We start from the raw sequence: 22,395 nt of genomic DNA, 5'->3' as shown, positions 1-22,395 counted from the left end.
TTGACTTTTATCTCATATACTGGCTGCGTGTATTAAACATTTGTGATAAAGAATTTTGCCCAAATAGGAGGTGACATCATGAGTTATTTTTATACATTAGGAGCTAAACTCAATTGCTTTGTCTCTAATTTATTTTGTTTTTAAAAATCTGCCAGAAGTAGGACTTTGAGCTTTTCCAGGTCTTTTTGCCACAAAAAAAGGCCAAAGATTAGGAGATATTTTCTTTTTAAAATGAAAAATGATGGAGACATTATAAGTAGCCAAGGTTCTTCCTGGAAAAGTGCTCTCGAAGGCCAAGATCGCCTGTGATGACAGTTTCCAATCCTGGATCTGTGGACCACATGCGTATATAGTTTCCAGCCTCCACCTCCTCCATGACTGGGACACAGGCTGGGCTAGGAGTCACTGACCAAAGCCATGTCCAGCCTCACTGACTTTCCAGACCCTCTCTGGGCTAGTCATCCACCATCAGCATGTGATGAGGGCCCTCTTTGTGCCAGACACTGCTCTGGGGCCAACAGGCCTTGACAAACTCAATCCAAGGTGGGAGAAAGAGAGAGAGAAGTGAACATGTGGTGCTAGGGGGAAGCAGTCCGTCTGAAGGATTCAAGTGAGGCTTCTTGGATGAACTGTCTTGGGAGCATGGTAGGCATTTTCAGGTAAAAGAGAGAGACAGAGCAAGGGGTCACGGTAGACCTGCCTATTTATTTATTTATTTATTTTTGCATTGCGGGAGGGAGCTGTTGTCAGTTTTCCTTGGTTACAAGGGAGAATCACGTCTTGTTTTTAAGGGTGTACTTCATAAATGAGCATTTTCAAAGTGATCTGACACATTTATCTTTGCAGCTGAATATAGGAATAAATTACCCCTTTTTTAATGTGTTCACTTTCAGAAGTGCCAGAAAGCTAAGTATCTTCTGTTTCTTCATTAACTTTAAATTATTTTTAGCTTTGACTTGTTACTATGACAATTTATTCTTAAGATAATTGCTGTAGAGGCGACCTTTTGTTCTCTCCAGCTATTGCTCACGCTCATGAAATGGATCCTGAAACAGCATTGTCTTCTATTCTTTAAGGTGTGAGAAACATGACCTGAAAAAATAAAATATAGAAAATCACCAGGCCAGAAAGAGTCTAGATTCTACTTTCATTTATCTTGAATTCAAAAACTATTGGCCTCAGCCTTCTCTGCATAAAAGAAAGCAGTGACATCAGCCAGTGAACCAGCCAAGGGAGCAATATGGGGTGGGGTCGTGGACACCATGCACCTGGTCCATAGATCCATTTGGGAACTGTAGGTGAGCTTAGCCTTCAAAAGCACTTTCCCAGGAAGAACCCTTGATGGATCCCAGCATTCCCTGAGGTGGGATGTTAACCTGTGATCTAGGAAAGAAAGGGAATGGGGGAGATTGCACATTCAGGTGAGTTTGGAAAGTAGTTGTGTGCCAAAAGTTAGATTGCTTTTTTGCAGGACTTCTCCGAACCTTTGCTGTGTGACATGGAGCCGTGACTCACCATGAAAGGCTTCCTGGGGTTATTGGAAATGCTGATTACTGAAGCTGAATATTACTACTGACAATTCTTTGTTTAGTTTACTGATTCAGCCAAAATGTATTGAGCATCTTTTGTGTGCTAGGCTCTGCCTCAGGCCCTGGACATATGGCCGTGAACAGGATGGACTCAGGCTTGCTCCTCGTGAAATGATTCATTAGTTTTCACATGCCGTGTAGGAGAAGTCAGGCACCAGGAGAGCCTGTAAATGGGCTGTGTGAGGGGTCACGGCAGGTGTCCCTGAGGAAGTGACACTGACCCTGGGTTCTGAGAAACAAACCCAGAAGTTAGCTGGGGCCAGGGAGGAGGTGCCAGTGATAATGGGGCCCACCCCAATGTGGAGGAGACGGGATGGAGAGGAATGGCAGGAGAGTAGTTAGGTCATGCTAAGAAGACTGGGCTTCTTCCTACAAAGCAGGAAACTTGATGGGTTCTGAACAGGCCAGTAACCTGGTCAGCTGTGTATTATAACGGGATCATTCAGGCCACTGAGTGGAAAACGGGTTGGTCCCTAGGAAGACGAGGATGTACGATGTACGTAGAGAGAGCAGTGCAACTTAAGCCATGGGACAGAGGAGCTAGGGGAAGGAGGGAAAGAAGCGGACCGATTTGAGAGAGCGTCTGAAGGGAGAATCTGCAGAAGGATAAATAATGAGAATAACTCCATTTTAATGGTATAATGGTTTTCCCTTGGGGGATAAAACTAGCAATTGAATTTAATGGCTTCTGATGTTTCACTTTGTTCTGTAGCAGTGGAAGGAAAGTTCTTTCAAGTACTTCCTTCTAATGCCTCCGAAGTCCACCCTCTCAGCCTGCACCTAATGGCCTTTCTTCTTTAGGTGGCTCCATTCTAATCTGACTTCATGCCATAGCCTCACTTTCAAGTTGTATCACAGGATCTCCCCATCCTGGAAACACTCCCTATGCCCCCCCAGGGCCTTCAGGATGCAATACCAACTTTTTAACAGTGGGCTCATCAAAAGCCTTTAACAGGTCCCGCCCTACTGCCTGCTGCTCTGGCCTACCTCCTCCCCACAGCCCCTCCCGCCACGTTCCTGTGTTTTGTCCACACTAACCTGTGTAGTTGAATGCTTCCAGAATGTACTCGTATTCTTGGGCTCCCTGCCTCTGCACATGCTGTTCCCTCTGCACATGCTGTTCCCTCTGCACATGCCGTTCCCTCTACACATGCCGTTCCCTCTGCACATGCCGTTCCCTCTGCACATGCTGTTCCCTCTGCTTTCCCTCATTTCTTCACCTGCTTAATTCTTCTTCATCTTACATCTAAACCCAGCCCTTATGTCATGGAGAACCTCCTTGAGCCCCACCTCAGAGTAAGAGGTCCACGCTGTGTTTCCACAGCCCTCTGCCCTTACCCCAGGTGGTCATTCGTGCCCATCTCATCTCTGAACCCCCAGAAATGAACACAGTGCCTACAACAAAGTAGGTGAACAATAAATGTTTGACTCGATGAATGATGGAATGAACAAATGAATGAATGAGAGGATAAGCAAGACATAAGTTTTGAGTTCTAAGTTAATTTCTAATAACTTTGTCTATAACATTTTCACTTCTTTCTGTTTTTCTTTTATTTCCTAGCACAGCTGAAGGTTTAACAAGAAAAAATATGTCAGATGTCAGTGGGTGGCAAACATTTTTACAAGCCCTTGGCTACTTCCTCAAAATGTTCTTTGGCTCAGCAGCGCTCGGCACTCTCACTGGCTTAATCTCTGCATTAATATCCTTTTCATATGATGAACACACATGGCTGAGAAGATTGTTCTTAATTCCATCCATCTCTAGCCATTTTCTCCAGTTCCTTAAGGGGGCCAATTTTAATCTAAGATTGTGTTTGATGGAGAATTTTTATGCTTAGTTTTGGTTTGAGGAGCACTTTAATTTAAACTCAAGGATTTTAAAATTTAACGTGAAATTTAGGATGTCACTTTTCAAAATTTTAAAGAACACCGTTGGATATCAGATCTGATTTGGGGGCTTTTTAGTTCCCAAAGTATGATAACTGCATTCAGATGATTTTCATTTTCCGCTGTCTCACTTTTCACATTCAAAATTGGAAATTAATTTCCTTTGAAAAATGTCAAATTGAGAAAATCTGAAAGTGTTTATCTGCAAGGACCAGAAAAGAGCCTTTCAGAGTGAGCTCCATCTAAGTAATTTGCACTGATTTTCTTACTTAACAACCCATAAGCTTTCCCAGCCAGAAAAGGAAAGAGGCTTGTTAAGGCCGATGACACTTTCATTGCTGTAGAAAATTCGTCACGTTCATAACAGAAATAGGCACCAGGCCATTTCTGTGTGAGCCTAAGCCTGCGTCTCAGGGAGATGGCCACCTGGCCCTCCTCCACGAGCAGTGTGTTTAACAGATGGCCAGAAAGCCTCTTTTGCTTGTGACAAGCATGTTTGTCCACCATGCTGTTGAATTCTCCCTTCAGTTCCTTTGTCCAGAAGTCTAAAGGCTCTGCTGAGTTGGTTGACAGCTTCTCATATTGTACCAATAAACAGAATGGAAAAGAAGAGAAAACTTTTCCCAGTTCAGTATTTTCCTCCATATTTATCTTTCTCTTAAAAGGGGCAGTGGGAGCATCTGCTGTGATGAAGCCAAGTACAAGGGTGCCATGAGCTCCAGCACAGGTGTGTAGACAACACTGGAATATCTAGAAGGCTCTCCTCTTCCAGGGGCATCAATTTAGAAATCTCCAGGAATAGGAAAGAAGGCCTTTCAGTGGGGCATTGGACCCCAGAGTTCTGGAAAGCCCATTGGTTAATCTCGTCGGATGTTGCAGGGGGAGGTAAACAAGTGACAAGGCCTGGAAGGGACCTGGCAACGTGGGCTGGCCGCAGCTTTGCCCTCCACCGCCCTGGCACACGCCCAGCCCTCCACGTCAGCATTTTTGTGAGTTGACTTAGGTTGATTTTAATTTTCCCCACCATTTGTCTCAGGAATTGACATTTCTTCATTTTGTCAGATTTCCTTTCTTCAAACAACAGTCTCCCTGCAAAGAAGAAAAATGCACGATGACAGATTTTCACTTGCTACTTTGGGAGGTTCCAAAATCTTTTGTACCCATCGTTTACCGTACATATTTACAAGGCAGCGGTTTTGTGACTTCTCTAGATCTTCCATCAACTGTCCCTTGATTCTTTTTCCTTGACAACTGCCATTTACGTGCTCAAGCACGTCGACCTGAGGAAGACGCCTTCCTTGGAGTTCGGCATGATGATCATCTTTGCGTATCTGCCTTATGGGCTCGCAGAAGGAATCTCACTCTCTGGTAAGTGAAGCAGAGCATTGAAATGCGGGGGTGATGACACGTTGTCCTGCCCGTCATGTGAGAGAGCTCATGGCAGTGAGTCACTGTCAATCACAAGAGGCAGTCACAGCTCAGAAGAGCTTAAACAAGAAAGGGAATCTGCTGGTTCCCTCCAGGAACATCTGGATTTAGACCTGGCCCGATCCCGGGGCTCGGTGTTGTCACGGTCACATTTTCTCTTTGCCGCCCAGCCTGTAGCAGAGATCACTTCCAGGATTGCCTCTTTCCCAGAACAAGGCCTCTGAAGGGCCTTCCCTCAAAGGACTGGGTCAGACTGCCAAGGACAGTTAATCCTCTGGCTCGTCTCTGGGCCCTGGAACCCATGGAGTTGTGCTCTGTCACTGTAATTTTCCTTTTCTAGAACGTCACATAACTGAAATCATGTAGTACGTATGTAGTCTTATGTGTCTCCTTTCTGTCAGCGCTCATAACGTTCTTGAGAGACATCCATGTTTTTTGCAGGTATCCGTAGTTTATACATTCTTACTGTGCCACTTTTTTTTCCATTCACCATTTGAGGACATTGGGGGTTTTGCAGATTTGGGCTATGAATATTTGCACATATTTTCATTGATCTCGGATAAATACCTAGGAGTGAGGTTGCTGGGTCACATGGTAAATATATATTTTACTTTATTAGAAACTGCCAAGTGTTTTCCAAAGTGACTGGACCATTTTGGGTCCCCACCAGAATGTGTGAGGGAATTCTGGCCGCTTCACATCCTCACCAACACTTACTTTAATTTTAAAAAGTGAAACCATTTTGATAGGTGTGTGGCAATTGGATTTTCATGTGCCTTGCTGTGGTTCTCTTTATATTCTGTTTGGGGTTTGTCAAGCTTCTTGAGTTTATATAATATTATAGTTTATGTGAGTTTATAGTTTTCATCAAGTTCGGTAAATTTCTACCCATTTCTTTAAATATTTTTTTCTGTTGTCCCTTCTCTTCTTCAGTTGGGACTCCAGTTACTTATGACAGACAACATGCTGTCATCCCATGATACACTTTGCCTTTTCTTTTTCCAATCTTTTTATTTTTTTTCTCTATGCTTTGTTTTGGCTGGTTTCTATTGTTGTGTCTTCACGTTCACTGATCTTTTCTTCTGCCATGCTCCACTGTTAATCCCATCCAGTATGTTTTTCGTTTTAGATATTGTATTATTCATCTACAGAAGTTCCCTTTGGGTTATTTTTATATCTTCCATGTCCCTCCTCATCATGTTCGTGGTTGTCTTTACCTTCTTAAGCATATGGAGCATCTTTCTAACAGTTGTTTTAATGTCCTTTGTTTGCTAATTCCATCATCTCTGTCAATTCTACGTCCGTTTCTGTCAATTAATTTTCTTCTGTTTAGAAGTCATAACTTCCTGCTCTTTGCTTGCCTATTAATTTTTGATTGGATGCCAGTCATTGTGAACTTAATTATGTTGTTGAGTATTAGATTTTATTACATTCTTCATAGAGTTCTGGATTTTCTTTTGCCACATATCTAAGTTTCCTGGAATCAGTTTAATTCTTTGGAGGTTTCCCTTTATGATTTGTCAGCGCAAGTCCAGAGTAGCACTAGGAACTAATGCACTGGCCTTCTGAGGGCTCTACCTCATGTCGCATGTATTACAAGGTCACTCCATTCTGGCCGGCAGGAATGCAGACTATCCCAGCCTTGTGTCCGCTTTGGAAATTGCTCAGCCTGTTCCTTTTCTCTCCCCAGCCTCTTGGAATCTCCCCCGGGTGTGTGTAGATCAATATCAGTCCAAGATTCAAGGGGACTCGATTGTAGCTCTCCAAAGCTCTCTTTCTGTGCAGCTCCTTTCCGGTGTTCGAACTGCTTTGGCCTCCCCCGGCTCTCATCTGTCTCTTCTTCTCAGCAAGACTGAGACTGCTGGGCTCAGTTTGGGGTTCCCTTCCCTGAGCCTCAGCCTCAGCCTGAAAACTGCATCCAGGCAGTAAGGTGGGCCAGGGTCTGGAGCAAGAGGGGTCACCTTATTTGTTCCCTTCTATCAGGAATCATAGTTGTATCCTGTCTGGCTCCCAACATCAGATGACAGTTTTGTTTCATATCTTTTATCAGGTTTTCTAGTTGTTTATGGCAGGACAGCAATTTGTGTAGCAATTATTTCTTCATGGGCAAATGGAAGTACCCGGTGGTTTTGTTTTATTTTTCCCTTTCTTGTGCCTCCCCCCCCAACACATACACACTCCAGTTCAAGCCGTTGTTTCTCAGTCTAGTTGTGTAGGACACAGCTCCCTGGCCCGTGCTGGTATTATGAATCTTGTGCTCCCCTCCCCCGGCTGAGGCAGTCGGTCACCAGTCGTGGGTCAGCCACTCACAGCAGCTCTCGCCGGCTGCCGGCCACTCACACTGGCTGCCGGCCACTCATGCTGCCTGCCGGCCGCTCATGGCAGCACACGGTAGCCCACGGTAGCACTCAGCAGCTAACGGCAGCTCACACCAACCTCTGGCTGCTGACGGCAGCCCAGCTCCAGGGAGAGCTGTTGTTCACAATCTTAGCTGTAGAGGGCACAGCTCTCTGGCCCATGTGGGAATCGAACCTGCAACCTCAGCATTAGGAGCACGGCACGCCAACCACCTGAGCCACCAGGCCAGCCCCCTGGTGGTTTTTAATGACTCTGTTGAACAGAATTCTTCCCACAGATCACTTTCTGGAATGACATGTGGGTACTCCGTAAACAGATCTTGCCAAAGAGGAAGTGGAGAGGGCTCTGGCCATTTTCACTGGAGAAACCTTTGTAAACATCAGGGTTTTGTTTGTTTTTAATCCCTCGCCAGTTCTCTTGGATAATTTCATCCTGGTATCTGCCATCAAGTTCCCTCTCTTATCTTGCTTGAATTTTGGCACTTCCATAAACATTACCTGTGAGTCATTTGGCTCTAGCCTAGCTATTTTTACCTCTGTTTTTCTAAATTGTTCCCCACCAATTTGAGCTGAACACTGAGTACCTGGTGGCAGAGATAGATGTTGTACATCCATTTGGAGCTTGTGGTTAAAACGTGGGAGTATTTTACTCGTCTTTTCTTCAGAGGCAATGTTTCCTGTTTGTAAGGGTTTCGTTTCCTGAGGGACCTCAGCCGTTCGTGCCAGTGAGGCCAAAACCAGCCCATGCCAGCCAGGAACACACGATCCAGCTCTGGTTGATGGGCTCAGCCCTGCCCACACTTTACCTTTGGGGTAGCTGTCACTCAGTGATTTCAGAGAAGGGTAGGGTGGCCCTAGTGTGTTGTGAGGACCCTCCAAATCCTACCGTAAGAATATAAACAGGAACGGGAATACTCTCCTCTTTCCCTCTGTGCTCTGCTTTTCCTGACTGTCACAAGGACTGATAGGGAGAGGCGCCTGTGACCAGCAAGCAGGACACTCTCTCCCTGTGAATCATCGACCTAACTCATGTGTTTAGAACACGGTGGCTAAGGACACCGGACAGACCTGGATTTCAGTGCCCGCTGCACCTCTCATTAGCTGAGTAACCTCGGACAGTGGACTTAACCCCTCTGAGCATCTACTTCCTCGTGTGATGAAAGCGCCACCCTAAGGCAAGGATGAAAGGGGGCAGCTCAAGTAAGAGTCCTGACAGAGGCGTCAGGGTGTCATTACTGGGGTGACCATACGTTTCCCCTTTCTGTCCCAACGTGGTAAATTAAGAACACCCCCTTTCACTCACAGAAGTGTCCTGGTTTCAACAGCAGATTAAATAGTCTCCCTAATTATTACTCAGAAGCGTTAGCTATTCTCAGAAACTTTGTCCTAATTCTATCAGTGTTAACTTTTTCTGTTGTTCATTCAGTGAGCCAGTTTTGAGGGCTCTTTTTGCCCTCTGACTCTAGAGTCAAAGATGGATGGACCCTCTCCGCCTGGCCAGCTGAGCCAACTCTGGGCTGAGGGAGGGGCATTGGGGCAGAGTGACACTCTGTCAAGATGGGTCACAGAGCATGGAACTACTGGGGTTGAAGGATAAATTTGCAAAATCGATGAGGACATAAAACCTTCTGTAAAATGTTGAGAACAGGTGGCCAAAGATAGAATGTATTGTGCAGCGCTGCCCGTGAGAGAAAAATTGGCAGCGTCTAAATGTTCATCAGTCATGGGGAAAGATGAAGGAAGTTTGGGTCCATTCTCACTGTGGGACACTATGCAGCCCCTTGAAAAATGAATTTGACCCATTTGTACTGCCATGGGAAGAACTCCCAAGATACATTGTTAAATTTTAAGAAAGTTGAAAACCCACTCATGCATCCATTCGGTAAATATTTATTAAATGCCCACCCTGTGCTGAGAACTGTCCTTGGTATCGGGGCTATAGGAGTAAACAAGACAAGGTCAGGTTCCTGACTGCAGAAGAAAGACAATAAGCAAGTAGGGAAACACATACCAGAATCTCAGGTAGTGAGAAGTGACATGAAGAAAAGAAATCAGTAACATGGTAGAGAGTGGCATAGGGGCAGAAGCATCACGAGATGGGGTGTCAGAAGGTCTCTTGGAAGAGGTGGCACTTAGCCAAGACCTTGGTGGTGAGCAGGAGCCAGTGTGGGAGGATCGGGGGTGGGGTATCTGGCAGTGGGAACAGCAGGTCCTGAGGGTCCCAGGGAGGCATGAGGGAGCTTGGCACGCTCCAGGGAGACCCTGCAGGGGGCGGGGGCAGATGTGCAAGCATCCCGTCCCACAGGCCTCTAGGTCCAGAAGGAGTTGGAATTCTGTGATGCGTGCAAAGGCAAGTGTTGGAGGCCTTTTGAAAAATCGCTGTGCTGGTATGATATGCCATAGATCTAATATGATCCTGTTTATTACTTTTTCAAAATAGCTGAACTTCATAATGGCATGGGAACAGGACTGACAATCTGCACATCGAGCTGTTAATGGTCAATAGTAGTTACCTCTGGGCAGGCAGCGGGAATGGAGACTCTCCGGTTTTACTCTAGACCTGTGAGTCTGGATGCTTAGCAAAATGTGTTTACTATTGGATAATTGGCAAAGAAAACTGACGATGGTTTGACTCAGCCTTCAAGAAGTGCATTTGACCCACAGTAAGATACGATACAGTGGAAGTTGTACTGGGAGTCCCTTTACACAGCTGCCTTCCAGACCTGAATCCCTCACTCCTTTATTACGTTGAAAACCATGGACTTAGCGGAGACTAGAAATGGATTCTCTCCTTCCTCCCTTTCTTCTCTTCTTCTTTCCTCCCTTCCTTCCTTCTCTTCTCTCCTTCCTTCTTCCTTTCTTTCCTTCCTCCTTCCTTCCTTCCTTCCAAGAGGCTGACCGTTTTGGTGCACTCTTATCTGCTTCCTTAAATGACTTTTCCTTCTAAAAGAGGTAAATGTGTCAGAAGTTCTTCCTTACAGGGCACTTTTATCTCTAGCAGTGAGCCTGTTTGCACTGTTTATCCTGTTAGTGTTTTTACAGCCTGTGTGGGTGGCAGCTGCTGTGGCTGAGGGTGGTCTGGGTGGTGGAGACGTCACCTTTGCTTAGGGAGGGCACATTGGGCAACACTTGAGCTGTCCCTCGGGCTCTGCAGCCACTGCTGACCTTGATTCTTTCCTTTAGCACCAGAGCTCGAGCGATGCCCGGAACCCAGACTAGCCCAGGCGACAAGTGGTGGCTGGCTCCCCACACTTGCACTGGCCAGAGGCCCACTTTCATCGGGTCTGTTCAGTCCCCAGATTGGGCTTGTTTATCTATACAAAAATTTTTGAATTAGTTGCCATTATTAAATTCAGCCCCAGATGGGATTTGTTTATACAGAAAATGTCTTAAACATTTGATTCAGTTGCCGTCATTCAAAGTCAGGAGATTTCCCATAAGAAACAGATATCTGGCGTCTCTCAAAAAACCCGAAGGAAGTCTGGTCAACACATGGCCCCATGCACAGGGCTGACGGCAGCCCTTTGTAGGTGGGCTTGTACCTTCTTCACCCACGTGCTGCTCACCGACTTCCTGTTTTCTGGTCCCTGAAGAGCTTGAGTTTCCTATCCCTGGCCTAGTGCACCAGACGAAACTGGCCAGCCAAACCCCCCACCCCACCCTGGGCCTGGCCCCTTGGTGAAGAGCCTGAGGCAGGAAAGGTCCCTGGGGGCTGGCACTGGGTTCTATCTAACGTTCAGTCCTGAAGGAATTTCCGTATTCCACTGCCATCTGACTTCCCAGAGCCTGGCTTTCTGGAGCGGTTATTTAATGTCAGGACTCCCTGGACTGTGACAGCCGTCTCTGTGGGCAGGACAGCCATGTGGGTGGAAGGCCGTTCATGTCACAACTTAAGCCTGGCTCCAGCTCCTCTGGGGTACCATTTACTTTCAGCTAACACAACTCCAGAGTCTCAGCCTTCCAGTGAATTGATAACTCTTCTCAACGCAGGCTAGTGAAACAAAGTCCTGTGAAAGCCCAGAAGCCAGCAACTTTCAGCCTGTGTGCTAAAGATCAACTCCATAAAAATGGAGGTGTCGTTCCGTGCCCTCCTCCTCCAGTCCCGATTGACTCCAGACCCAGGTTCTGGGGTCTCCCCTGCTGTTTCATTGCTTTGCCTTCTGATGGCTCAGTGCTCTGCCTGTTGTTGCAGGGTCAGGAAGGGTCAGTTCTCCAGGTGGTCACCTGCAGGAACAGACTGAGAAAAGCACCAGAGGTTTGAGTGTCATGTGTGTTTTGCATCTAGCGGAGCAGTGATGCTAAACCACGCTGGAGCGCCGGTCTTCTCAGTACTCCACAGGAGCAAGGAAACAAGTCTCCTGCCTGCTCCTTCCTTTCCCATCTTGTCGGGTGTGGCTTGTGGGCAGCATTCCTGGAACATCCCTGTCAAGCCTCCTTTGTAGGGCAAAAGGAAAGAGCAAAGGAATTTGCTATTTCCTAAGAGGGCTAGGAGCTAAAAGGTCCCAGCTACTGCTGTCACTCAGGCCAGGCAGGCAGCACAGAGGGTAGGATTTGCCTGTATCCTGTAGGGTATTATTTATACAGCAAGCTTAGCACTGAAATGTCTCCGATGCAATTCCATGATTTTCACCCTTTTATAAATGGAAAATTGGCCAGTAATTCCTGTTTCTCCAAAGTGGCAGAAGCAAGTTAAAATTTCGCTTGTAAAGTTTGACTTGCAGTTCATATATTTCGGCAGCTTATTTGATGACTCTGTAAAAATCTCAGCTTCCTTACATGAAATAGAGACCCCAGACGGGGACACTGAGAGGAAACCCACGTAAAGTGCTTCAGGAGTGATTGGGGCAGTGGACAGACATTGAGACACAAATCTCAGTAAACAACAAGTTTCAGACTCTAATGGAGAGCTTTAAAAAAAAGACATTACCTTTTTTTAATAACACATCTCTCTATATACGAGTAAGAGTAATTCACAGTGATTATAGGGAAATTCAAAATTAAGGAAAAGTATAAAAAAAATCAAAATCCACCCAGATTCCCATACCCAGATTCTTATGCTCCCTCTCTGCCCCAGTTGTGTCTTAGCTGCCCCCCTGTGACCGTGGATGACAGTGACAGCCCACAGCTGTCCTGTGATGGGTACTTCACATGGCATATCTTCATTACCCTCCTAATAGTTCCATGAGTGGAACTATTAATTCCACTGTACAGATGAGAAAACTGAGGCTTGAAGAGGGGAGGAAACTTGGCCCAAGGTCAGCCAGAGAGAAAGGGCCCTGAGCATCTCTCTGCAGCCTCCGGGAGGCCTCAGGTATTATTTGCTTCTCTGTTTTCTTTTCCTTTGTCCTAACACATCTCCTACTATAGGCCCCAAGGACTTGTCGGAAGTGGGCGATAGTATTTGTGTATCACGTGGCAGGTGCTTTTCTGCTCTGATCATGTCTGGGCGTGTCGCCCTTTGTCCCTCTCCAGGCATCATGGCCATCCTGTTCTCAGGCATCGTGATGTCCCACTACACACACCATAACCTGTCCCCGGTCACCCAGATCCTCATGCAACAGACCCTCCGGACTGTGGCCTTCTTGTGCGGTGAGTTGTGCCTCTGTGTGGTCCGCGCAGGCCTCCGCTGGGCTGATCGTTCTTCTTACCCTATTTGGGGAGGTGAAAGATTCCCTGGCCAAAGAGGCAGCAGAATTCCTCAGAGCCAGATACGGCGCTCCCTTATCTTCTGTTTGTTTTCCAATTGGCTTTCCATAAAGTAAACCTCATCCCTAGCGAATGGAACATTTGACGCCTACAATTTTAGAACCAAAAATAATGAGAACTACTAATTATGAACATTTGAGACCCGTGCATTTTAATGTGACATTAAAGTGACATTTCCAAAACTGTGTTCTTTGGAACTGAGACTGATGGGGGTTAGATGAAAAAAAGACTCCAGAGTCAAAAAAGAGTTTGGGAAATCCTGGGTAAAGAACGCTTAGCAAGTTTCTGAACTGTGAGACTTTTCAGCTAATGTACACTGTGAATTTCTGAGAGAGGAATATAGTTACAGAATTTCCGCAACTCGTCCACAAGGAGCACCTTTGTTCACATAACTGGGGGACGTTCTGCATTAGAGGTGTTATTGTTGGACTGGGGTACACCAGGATCACTGTTTCTGAGCCTTTGTTCCTGCCACACTCGGATGTATTCACATACCTCCTCCCTAGTTTCTCCCTGGAGTGAATGAACCACCCTCACCCTGTCCGTTTGCACTGGTCCCCCAAGTGGCCGTGCCTGAGCTGTCATCCTCAGCACCTCCCTGGCATTTCGATGGGGCTTGTCTCATTCTGAAGCCCGAGTCCCACACGGTCATGTCCTAGGAGGCAGGGGCAGGCCGTGCAGAGATTTCGTTCCTCGGATAAGGAGGCTCAGGTGCCGAGACGTCAAATGACTCACCCAGAGTTTCATGGCCCAGAAGTCAGTCTGGAAGCCAGGTCGGTCTGCTTCTGGTCCAGGGGATATTTTTTTCTCAGCTCCTCTCTCCAAAAGTCATGGCTAAAGACTCTGATCCTGACTCTCGCAATTAAATAAATGTAAAGCAAAGTATCCATCAAATTCTAGTTTGTACCCATCAAATTGGTAAATCTTAAGTCTGACATCACCCACTTGTGGCATGGGTGTGTAGAAAACAGGTCCTGCTGATGGGCATGTACGTTGATGCCACCTTTTTTGGAGAGACATTTGCAGCATCTGTCTGAATTTTAAAAGCACGTGCTCTTTGACCCACAATTCTACCATCAAGAATGTTGCCTGTACGCAGGAACTTTTGTTCTGGTTTGCAGTGTCAGAAATAGAAACAGTCAAATAACCATCGACAGAGGATTCATTAAATTAACCATGACATACCCATATAATAGAATTTATGCTGCCAGAGAAAAGCATAACATAGATCTGAATGTGCTCTGAATAAGCTGATTTGGAACGATCACAAAAATATTTATTGGGTCAGAAAAAAATTCAAGGGGGAGAAGGGTGAGTCTACTGTCCAGCTTGTGGACTGGTTTTAAAAATCATATACATTTGAAGAAAAAGCATTGCTGAAATGTTTTAAAACAGCCTCACTGTTTTATGATGTTCAACTATTTTAACATCCAGTCTTTGTCTCCATGGTTGTAGACTATTCAGGGGGGAGGGGGAAACATCAGAGTTGAAGCAGGGAGGCTAGTGCTAGAAATGTGTAAGGTACTTCTCCTTGGGACACACACACGACTGCCTGTACAGTGAGTGCAAATGTCAGACTCTCTGACTTGTGGAGTGGAGCTCAAAGCTGAAAATCTCTCTCTTCCTGTAAATCCTGCAGGGTGTAAGCCGTCTTCTAAACCTGAGGCGGCGTTTAATATGTGAAGTCAATCATTTGGCTTTGTCCGCTCCAGCAAGGAAGTGAACAAAGGGCCCTTTCACACTAGTCATGTGGCGTCTGCAGTCATTTGCTCTGAGTTTTTGCCACTTTGCCACAGTGGGAATCCTTGCTAATCACGGTGTTCAGCAAATGGCCTGATTCATGTATTTATCATCTTCCCGGGGTGGGAGAGTATTTACTTGCATAAGTATTTGACAGTTGACTCATTAAATTAGGAGATTTTGAATAGCAAGCACATGTTGCTTGTGTGATAGAAAAGAATAAGAAAATCAAAGTGTACAAGTTTCACCCAGGTGTTAGTTGCAGAATTTTCCAGAAAATAAGCAAAATGTTATATTGGATTCTGACTTATTTATGAATGTTTGCTTAATATTTTCGTACCGTATTGGAAGAAAATAGTTGAAGCTGAATAATCCATTCTTTGGTTTGTTTCAGAAACATGTGTGTTTGCATTTCTTGGCCTGTCCATTTTTAGTTTCCCTCACAAGTTTGAAATTTCCTTTGTCATCTGGTGCATAGTAAGTATTTTCCTTGTTTTTTATTTAATTACTTATTTGTAGAGCAATAACCACATGTTCTGGATTCATTTATGTAACTGTTAACTTTTTCAGAGTCAACAGCTACATAGACACTATTCTGTTTAAAGTTTCTTTTGTTAAAAAATCACAAACATATAATAAAGTTAAAAGAGATGGAATTAAGTAAATGAATATTCCGAAAAGAATTTGTGCAAGATTTTTAAATGGCCTTGAATGTTATGGTCTTCTTTTAAAAGTACAAGTTTTTTTTGTGAGGTGGTAAAAGCAGATTTCAGACTTAAATATGTAATTGAGCATAACCATGTGAAAACATTATGCGTGGAAAAAAGAAAATACGTAAAGAAAACACAGTCAAATATTGCTGGTGCCTTTAGAACTGGAGATAATTTCTTTTCTGTTTTCTGGGTAATTTATAAGGCATTTGCTACTTCTTACTGCTTTTGCTTCAGATGTGTCCATTCATAAGCATGACCCTTATACACTTGTTTAAAGTAAAGATGTCCAGGCCCCTAACTCCCCTGGAGGTTGATCCAGGGAGTCAGCCCAGGTGGTTCTCACCAGCAAGAAGGTTTGGGAAACTGTTATAACTGGACTGCTGGTGGCAGTAGGAGACAAATTAAAATATACCTCTAAAAAAGGAAAATAAAAGAAAATCATTTGCAGTAGAATCAGATCCTCTTGGAAAATGGAGGGGGGTGGGGAAATGTTTATTTAAGAGAAAGGTCCAGCTCCCTCAGATACCTGATCAAAGTGACAGTTTGGGCATTTAGCCTGGTGTTCCCAGGTGACGCGTCTGTATTCCTCCCTATGCCCCTATTCCCTCAGTCGGAGCTCAGCTCCCATAGGCCCTCCTACTGGTTCATACTCCCCTAATTTGATCTTTTTGTTGCCCTTTTAGACTTGAAGACACTTCAGAAGTACACCTTATTGCTGTTGAAATCATAATTCACTGTCAGTTAACAGTTATTGCCAGCCCCACTTAGTAAAGCACAGCTATCGAGTGAGAGGCAACCTTTTTTTTTTTGGCAGTCATCTACCATGTGCAAACCAGTGAGGCCTGCTGTTTGGCATATGGGGAAACTGAGGCCCAGAGACGCTAAGGAACCCTAAGGAAAAAGATGTTTCTCCTTGCAATCTCTGTGCTTCCACCTCTCAGTCAGCAAGAGCATGGTGCTTCTGTCACTGTTCTCTGTGTTCCAGACTCAGGTTTCAGGACAAGAGGGCAGCAGCAAGTCTTTTCAGAAAGTACAATAATCTTTAGTGTGGTCTCTGGGTAAAAGGGGCCACATTTGTTCACACCTGAAACACAAGTATAGGAATGAAGATTGGATTCCAGTGGGCTGGGAAGAAAGGGAAAATAAGAAGACACCCTGGAGTGGTGCCTCGGTTTCCCCTGAGCAGGCTGGCCCTGCTGCTCTTCAGATGGACTACCTTAGACTAGCTCAGTGGTCGAGGGCATGGTCTTTGGGGACTTAACCAGGTTTGAGACTTGGTTCCAGCACTTCCTGCCTGGGTCAACTGGACCAGTTGACCAGTCTCCTTTTCCTTGTCTCCAAAATGGAGACAGGAATACCTACCTCATAAGACCTGTGTAGGGCTCTAATTTTAACAAGATAATGCATATAAAATGCTTAGCACACAGTCTGGCATATAAATGTTAGATGATTGGGAGCCGTTATTAAGTTGGCATCCAAGGCACATCGTGCAAAGCTCACTCAATTCGTGCTGGTTCAAAGGATATACTTAGAGCCTACACAACGTACGTGTGTATATAACCTTTTCAAGTTAGTTATGGTGAGAATCAAGATGAAAAAAAAATGAAAGTAAATTAATAAGTAGCTCTAAGTATCCACTTAGATAAGATTTAAACTTTACATAAAGCTGTATTCTGTTAAGAGCGACACGCCTGTGGAGCAGGTTAGGAACCAAAAGTCACAGGAAGCGACTGGCCAGGCAGATACGTATGACCTGCTCTTAGGCCCGACCTTCGCATTCCGTCTGCTCCAGGAGCAGCATTTCCGTGCCTGGGCCGGCCCTCCTCAGACTTCCCTCCTTTCCCTGAGTGGGGCCCCCAAGGACAGGCAGGAACGCCTTGTCTGTCCCTCCAGGACTGTGGGAACGACGGTGCGGGTCTGTCCCACCGTGGAGCACCTCTGGAGGCGTTTGAGTGCCCTTAAATTAATCTCTGGGAACTTCTGCACAGCCTCTTGGCATTCAGTTTGTTCTGCTGTCATCACTAAAGCCATTGTTGATACCTTGTTAATCCTCTCTTCCTGACTACTGAGACGTCAGGTACAAAGCTTTGTCCTTTCCCAGACATAGAAAGCAGGCAGCGAGGGCACACACCCAGCCAGGTTTCTGACTAGCGTTGTGTTCTTCACACCCTTTATAACCAAGGGGAAAGCTGCAGGTATAATGGGTGTGGTGCCAAGTCTGTGTGAGCTTCCACAAGCTCCAACTTGAAGAACCAGAGGTTCCTGTCTAACACTGGGTTTGTTGCTATTAACAGGTGCTTGTACTGTTTGGCAGAGCGGTGAACATTTTCCCTCTTTCCTACCTCCTGAATTTCTTCCGTGATCATAAAATCACACCGAAGATGATGTTCATCATGTGGTTCAGTGGTAAGTCCAGTCTTGAACGAACAGTCGAGGGAAGATACCGCTTCCAAAGGCACGACACACCGTGTGGAGAGGGCATGTGGCAAGAGCCCTTGAAAACGAGCCTGCCTCCTCAGCCAAATAACACGGGCCCCATCTAACAGGCACCTGCTGTAATCCGGGCCCTGGGCGAGGCCGTAACAGGCAGTCTCCCTCACCCCGGCACTGTGAAATGGGAAGTGCGTCTGCTCTACAGACAGGGCGCCCTGCTCAGGCTCACGGGCCAAGCTCTTGCTTGGGATCCCGTGACCACAGGAGGCAGAGCTAGGAGTTGCCTCCTTCCATCCCCTCTCTTCCTGATACACAGGGCAGCCCAGGGCAAGATGCCCATGTGCAGCTCTCACCTGTGCGCTTTCTAGGCTGGTGTAATTGGTACCATGGTTCCCCAAAAATAAGACCTAGCCGGATCGTCAGCTCTAATGCGTCTTTTGGAGCAAAAATTAATATAAGACCCGATCTTATGTTAGATAAGACCCGATATTATTATATTAAATTATATATCATATTATATTATACCTGGTCTTATATAAGATTCGGTATTATATTATAGTAAAATAAGACCGGGTCTTATATTAATTTTTGCTCCAAAAGACGCATTAGAGCTGATGGCCCGGCTAGGTCTTATTTTTGGGGAAACACGGTAGGGGCTCAAAATAAAGAAGGTTAAGTCTAAACGTCTGTACTACAGGCTCGATTTGGATACTTTTTTTTTCATTCATTCACTACGTTCTGATAATTTATTGGAATATTTCACTTGCTGGTTAATCATCTTCCTCTACTTTTTAAAGGATGGAAATGATTTCATTAATCTTTGGCTCCTAAAGAACTGGATCCTTAGGCCTCTTTAAATTTATTTTTGAGCAATCCAGTTTTTTCTGCTTTCTTATTTAAATATTATAATTAAAATATTTTGTGTGTGGGTTGGACTTTAGCAACATGCTTTAATTTATAAGCTGTTTTCTATCCAATAGCATATCTGTCAATTTCTCAGATTTATTTTTCCAAAGACCTTGTTAAAAGATATACCTGTGTGTGAGAGAGATATGTATATATGTATGTATGTATATATAGTGATACAAACTTTTTTTCTCAATCTCTTTTTCCAGTGAGGAAAAAAAATTGTAAAGTAGTTGATCCAAGGTCTTGAAAATCTCAAGAAAATCTAAGAAACACATCAGATATTTTATACAGTTATATGAGATATTTGGGGAGGGGGGCCATGATAAGAAACCTCTATGGGGAAGTGGGGTGGTAGGAAGTGTTGGGGGAGTGAATTTTCACCAGTGAGGGCTGTTGGTCCCAGGCGTTCTCTCCCAGGCCATCCCGAGCCCTCTTTCCATTGATTTGCACCCTCTTTCCTAGGTCTTCAACCTCTGTCTCTACTGGCTCCTCCCATCATTATTTAAACAGTTGAAGAGTCTCCTCTTTCCCAAAAAAACCAACAATTTCAACCAAAGTCCAGCTTCCCCATCTCTTCCCATCATCGCCAGACTTCTTTGAGTGGGCTGTCCTCACCCATTTTCTCCACTTCCCCAACTCATGTCCACGGGGCTGGATTTGGCCTTGCCCAGGTCACCAGTGACCTCCTGCAGCCAGACCTGGTGGGCACCGGTCAGGCCTTGTCCCACCCACCTCCTCAGCTTTCAGCTCCTTCCTCTCACCGACTGGCCTTCTGACTCAAACCTTCTTCCTCAATTCCTGGACCTCCAAATCATGCCGCTGGTTTGCCTCCTTTCCCTTCAGGGGCTCCTCAGGCTCACGTCCAGCTCCCCCTCCTTTTCTGACCCATAAATATTGGCTTCCTCAGGACTCGGCCCAGACCCACTTCTGCTCGTTTTCTCACCAGCTCACTCGTCATGTGGCCGAGCTCCCTCTAGTTCCCGAACTCCCAACACTGTTCCTCTGACCCAGGCCTTTCCTCTGAGAGCCAGACTCCTGTGTCTGAATCCTCCTTGGAGGTTGTGAAGACACTGCAGTCTCATTGTCTAGGACTGAACTTCCTTCCTGCTCACCCTGCTGCTTTGCCAGCGTGTGTATTATCACAGAGGTGTGACTCTTACTAAATGTTTGCTGTGTGCGCACGTTGTTCTGTGCCACGGTGTTTCATCCCTGGACCACCGACATGGCAAGCCTTGTTTCTCATCCCTCGTAACAGGTTGAGCGGTTGAGTTGAATCACTCACCCCAACCTGGGAGGCCCAGGGGAACGCAGGGGACCCCGAGGTGAACCCAGGAGCCAGACTGCAGGGCCCACATCAGACCATTGCACGGCACAGCCTCCTAGGACACCCCACCCACTGAAGGCCTGGGCATCCTGCATGCCCTGCTCTCCCCGGTCACCCCACTTTCTGCTGGCCCCTATGACCTGTTGCTGCCATTCCCCCATCTCTCTTAATTCTATGCTGCCCTCCTCCCCACTGTGTCCCCATCTTTGGTCAGGACTGCTGAGCAGCTGGACCCCATCGTGCTGTGAGGTCCCCACCTCCATGTCTGGGTCAGATCCAATGACTGTATGCTTTGCCCCACACTTCCTTCTTCCAGCACTTACCCCTCACAAATCCTTCTTGTTTGCTGTCCCCTCTTTACTGCTCTGGAAGCTCCTGTTCCCCATTATATGGCACCAGGCAAACCAGGAAGTGATTTAGAAGGAAAGTGCTGTTTCCAGCTCAGCCCATGACCCTCAGGACAGCATGACAAAGACCAAAACAGGAAGTAAGGGAGAGGCCAGGATGCCATTCCCAGCAGCCTCTGGCCACCACCAGAGCAGCCCTGAGCCTGTCAGCGCTGCCAGGAGCGCCACAGGGCGGGGCACTGGACAAACTGCATTCTGTGCTGTGTCCTGCAGAACCCTGCGGCGCTGGGAGGACACTTCATCCTCCCAATCTCGGTTCTGCATCTGTATGTTGTGGAGAGGGACAGGACCTGCTTTACAGGGTTTCCTGGGAGACCGAATGAGACTGTGCACACAGCACTAGCGCAGGGAGGGCTCGGCCTGCACTAGCTGTCAGATCTCTAAAATGTGAGCGCTGCGCTTCACACATCCTTGCGCGTCTACACACACATACACGCACGGCGCTTCTTCACAGCCTGGACAGGTCACCCCATTTGATCTGCTCAAACACCCCGTGAAGTGGGAACGGAGGTGAGCTGCTCTGCCGCCTGCTTTTCTCACACCCCAGGGCCTCACAGGGTGAGTTCACGCTCTCCAGTGGGGTCTAAGAATGTTCGACTGGCCATTATGCCGTCCCCAGGTCCCCAGAGAACCGGTCTGTGATGCCGCTGCCCCTCCCCCCTCCCTCCAGCTCTCACTCCCTTTGCTGTCCCCCCAGGCCTGCGGGGCGCCATCCCCTACGCCCTGAGCCTGCACCTGGACCTGGAGCCCATGGAGAAGCGGCAGCTCATAGGCACCACCACCATCGTCATCGTGCTGTTCACCATCCTGCTGCTGGGTGGCTGCACCATGCCCCTCATCCGCCTCATGGACATCGAGGACGCCAAGGCGCGGCGCCGGAACAAGAAGGACGTCAACCTCAGCAAGACAGAGAAGATGGTCAGTGCCCGTGGGCCCAGGGCTGGGCAGGGGGTTGTTCCCGCTGCCTGCCTGGAAATGGGGAAATGAGACGCGATGGGAGGCTGCTCAGCACCAACGCGCACACGCACGCACGCACAGGTCGTCCAGCCTGACGGAGGTTGAACCCAAGTTCTGAAACGCGGCTCTTTGGGGTGGGTTGTCTGACAGCTTCGTGGCCTGGTGAAGCCACAGAGGCCATGGAGGGGGACCTTGAACCTGTATCGAACGCACCCCGCAACACTGCTCCCCTGCCAGTAACCAACCACCCCGTCAGGGCCTAGGACTGGAAGATTTCAAAGTCACATCATTCCCCGATGTTTACTGAAAGCCTCTCCTATTGGGGCCTGAGTGGGGGCAGGTGCTTATAGGCCTTTGAGGGCCATGAGACAGGTGCCCCCCACCAAGGATGGTGAGGGCATAGTTGGAGACTGGAGGTACCCAGGGCTCAGCTGCAGGGGCCTGAGGCCCCCATGTCTCTGCCTCCTCTGAGCCACCCTCCTGCCAGCAGTGCCCCTGCCAGTGGCCTGCCCCTCCCTGGTCCGCAGTGGTTTCCCTGCCCTGTGCCCTCTCCCAGGCCCCATGTGCTGAGCCAGACTCTCTGACAGGAGCAGAGGCTGCCCTGGTCTCTCATCCCACCTTCCTGCATCCCTCCCCCCCACAAACACACATTTCCAGAAATGCACATTTTTCTCGTTCCTTTATTCGAGACCGTCAGTAACTTTAATCAGTCATGGAAATCTTCAACCAGGGGACAGGGAAAGGGGTCGTGCCCACTCCTCACACTGGAAAGTCCAGGTCTGGGCAGACCTTGACCTCCAGGCCCTGTGCTGCTGGAAAGAGACCTTAGATGACCTCAGGCTGGGCTGGTTCAAATTTCCTCACTCAGGCAGCCCTTTTCCTTCTCCTCCCCACCCCCAACTTTGTCTGTTTTAATGAAAGCTCTAGTATAGATTCTCAAACCTT

The 22,395-nt window shown here is 46.9% G+C and overlaps 1 protein-coding gene across 1 annotated transcript in view; it reads left to right on the top strand.

Annotated features, from left to right (window-relative positions):
• The window catches only part of SLC9A8 (solute carrier family 9 member A8), a 60,921-nt gene that overhangs the window by 32,779 nt on the left and 5,747 nt on the right, over nucleotides 1-22,395 (top strand). Inside the window, exons 9-14 of the mRNA XM_019726103.2 lie at nucleotides 3,151-3,289; nucleotides 4,739-4,844; nucleotides 12,734-12,850; nucleotides 15,102-15,184; nucleotides 17,715-17,826; nucleotides 21,191-21,411. Coding sequence (XP_019581662.1) covers nucleotides 3,151-3,289; nucleotides 4,739-4,844; nucleotides 12,734-12,850; nucleotides 15,102-15,184; nucleotides 17,715-17,826; nucleotides 21,191-21,411 — 778 coding nt within the window. The remainder of the gene's footprint in view (nucleotides 1-3,150; nucleotides 3,290-4,738; nucleotides 4,845-12,733; nucleotides 12,851-15,101; nucleotides 15,185-17,714; nucleotides 17,827-21,190; nucleotides 21,412-22,395) is intronic.

The sequence above is a fragment of the Rhinolophus sinicus genome, linkage group LG13 (assembly GCF_036562045.2).
Source record: "Rhinolophus sinicus isolate RSC01 linkage group LG13, ASM3656204v1, whole genome shotgun sequence".
In the NCBI taxonomy this organism is placed as follows: Eukaryota; Metazoa; Chordata; class Mammalia; order Chiroptera; family Rhinolophidae; genus Rhinolophus; species Rhinolophus sinicus.
Note: the sequence above shows the minus strand (reverse complement) of the source record. Positions and strands in the feature narration are given on the sequence as shown.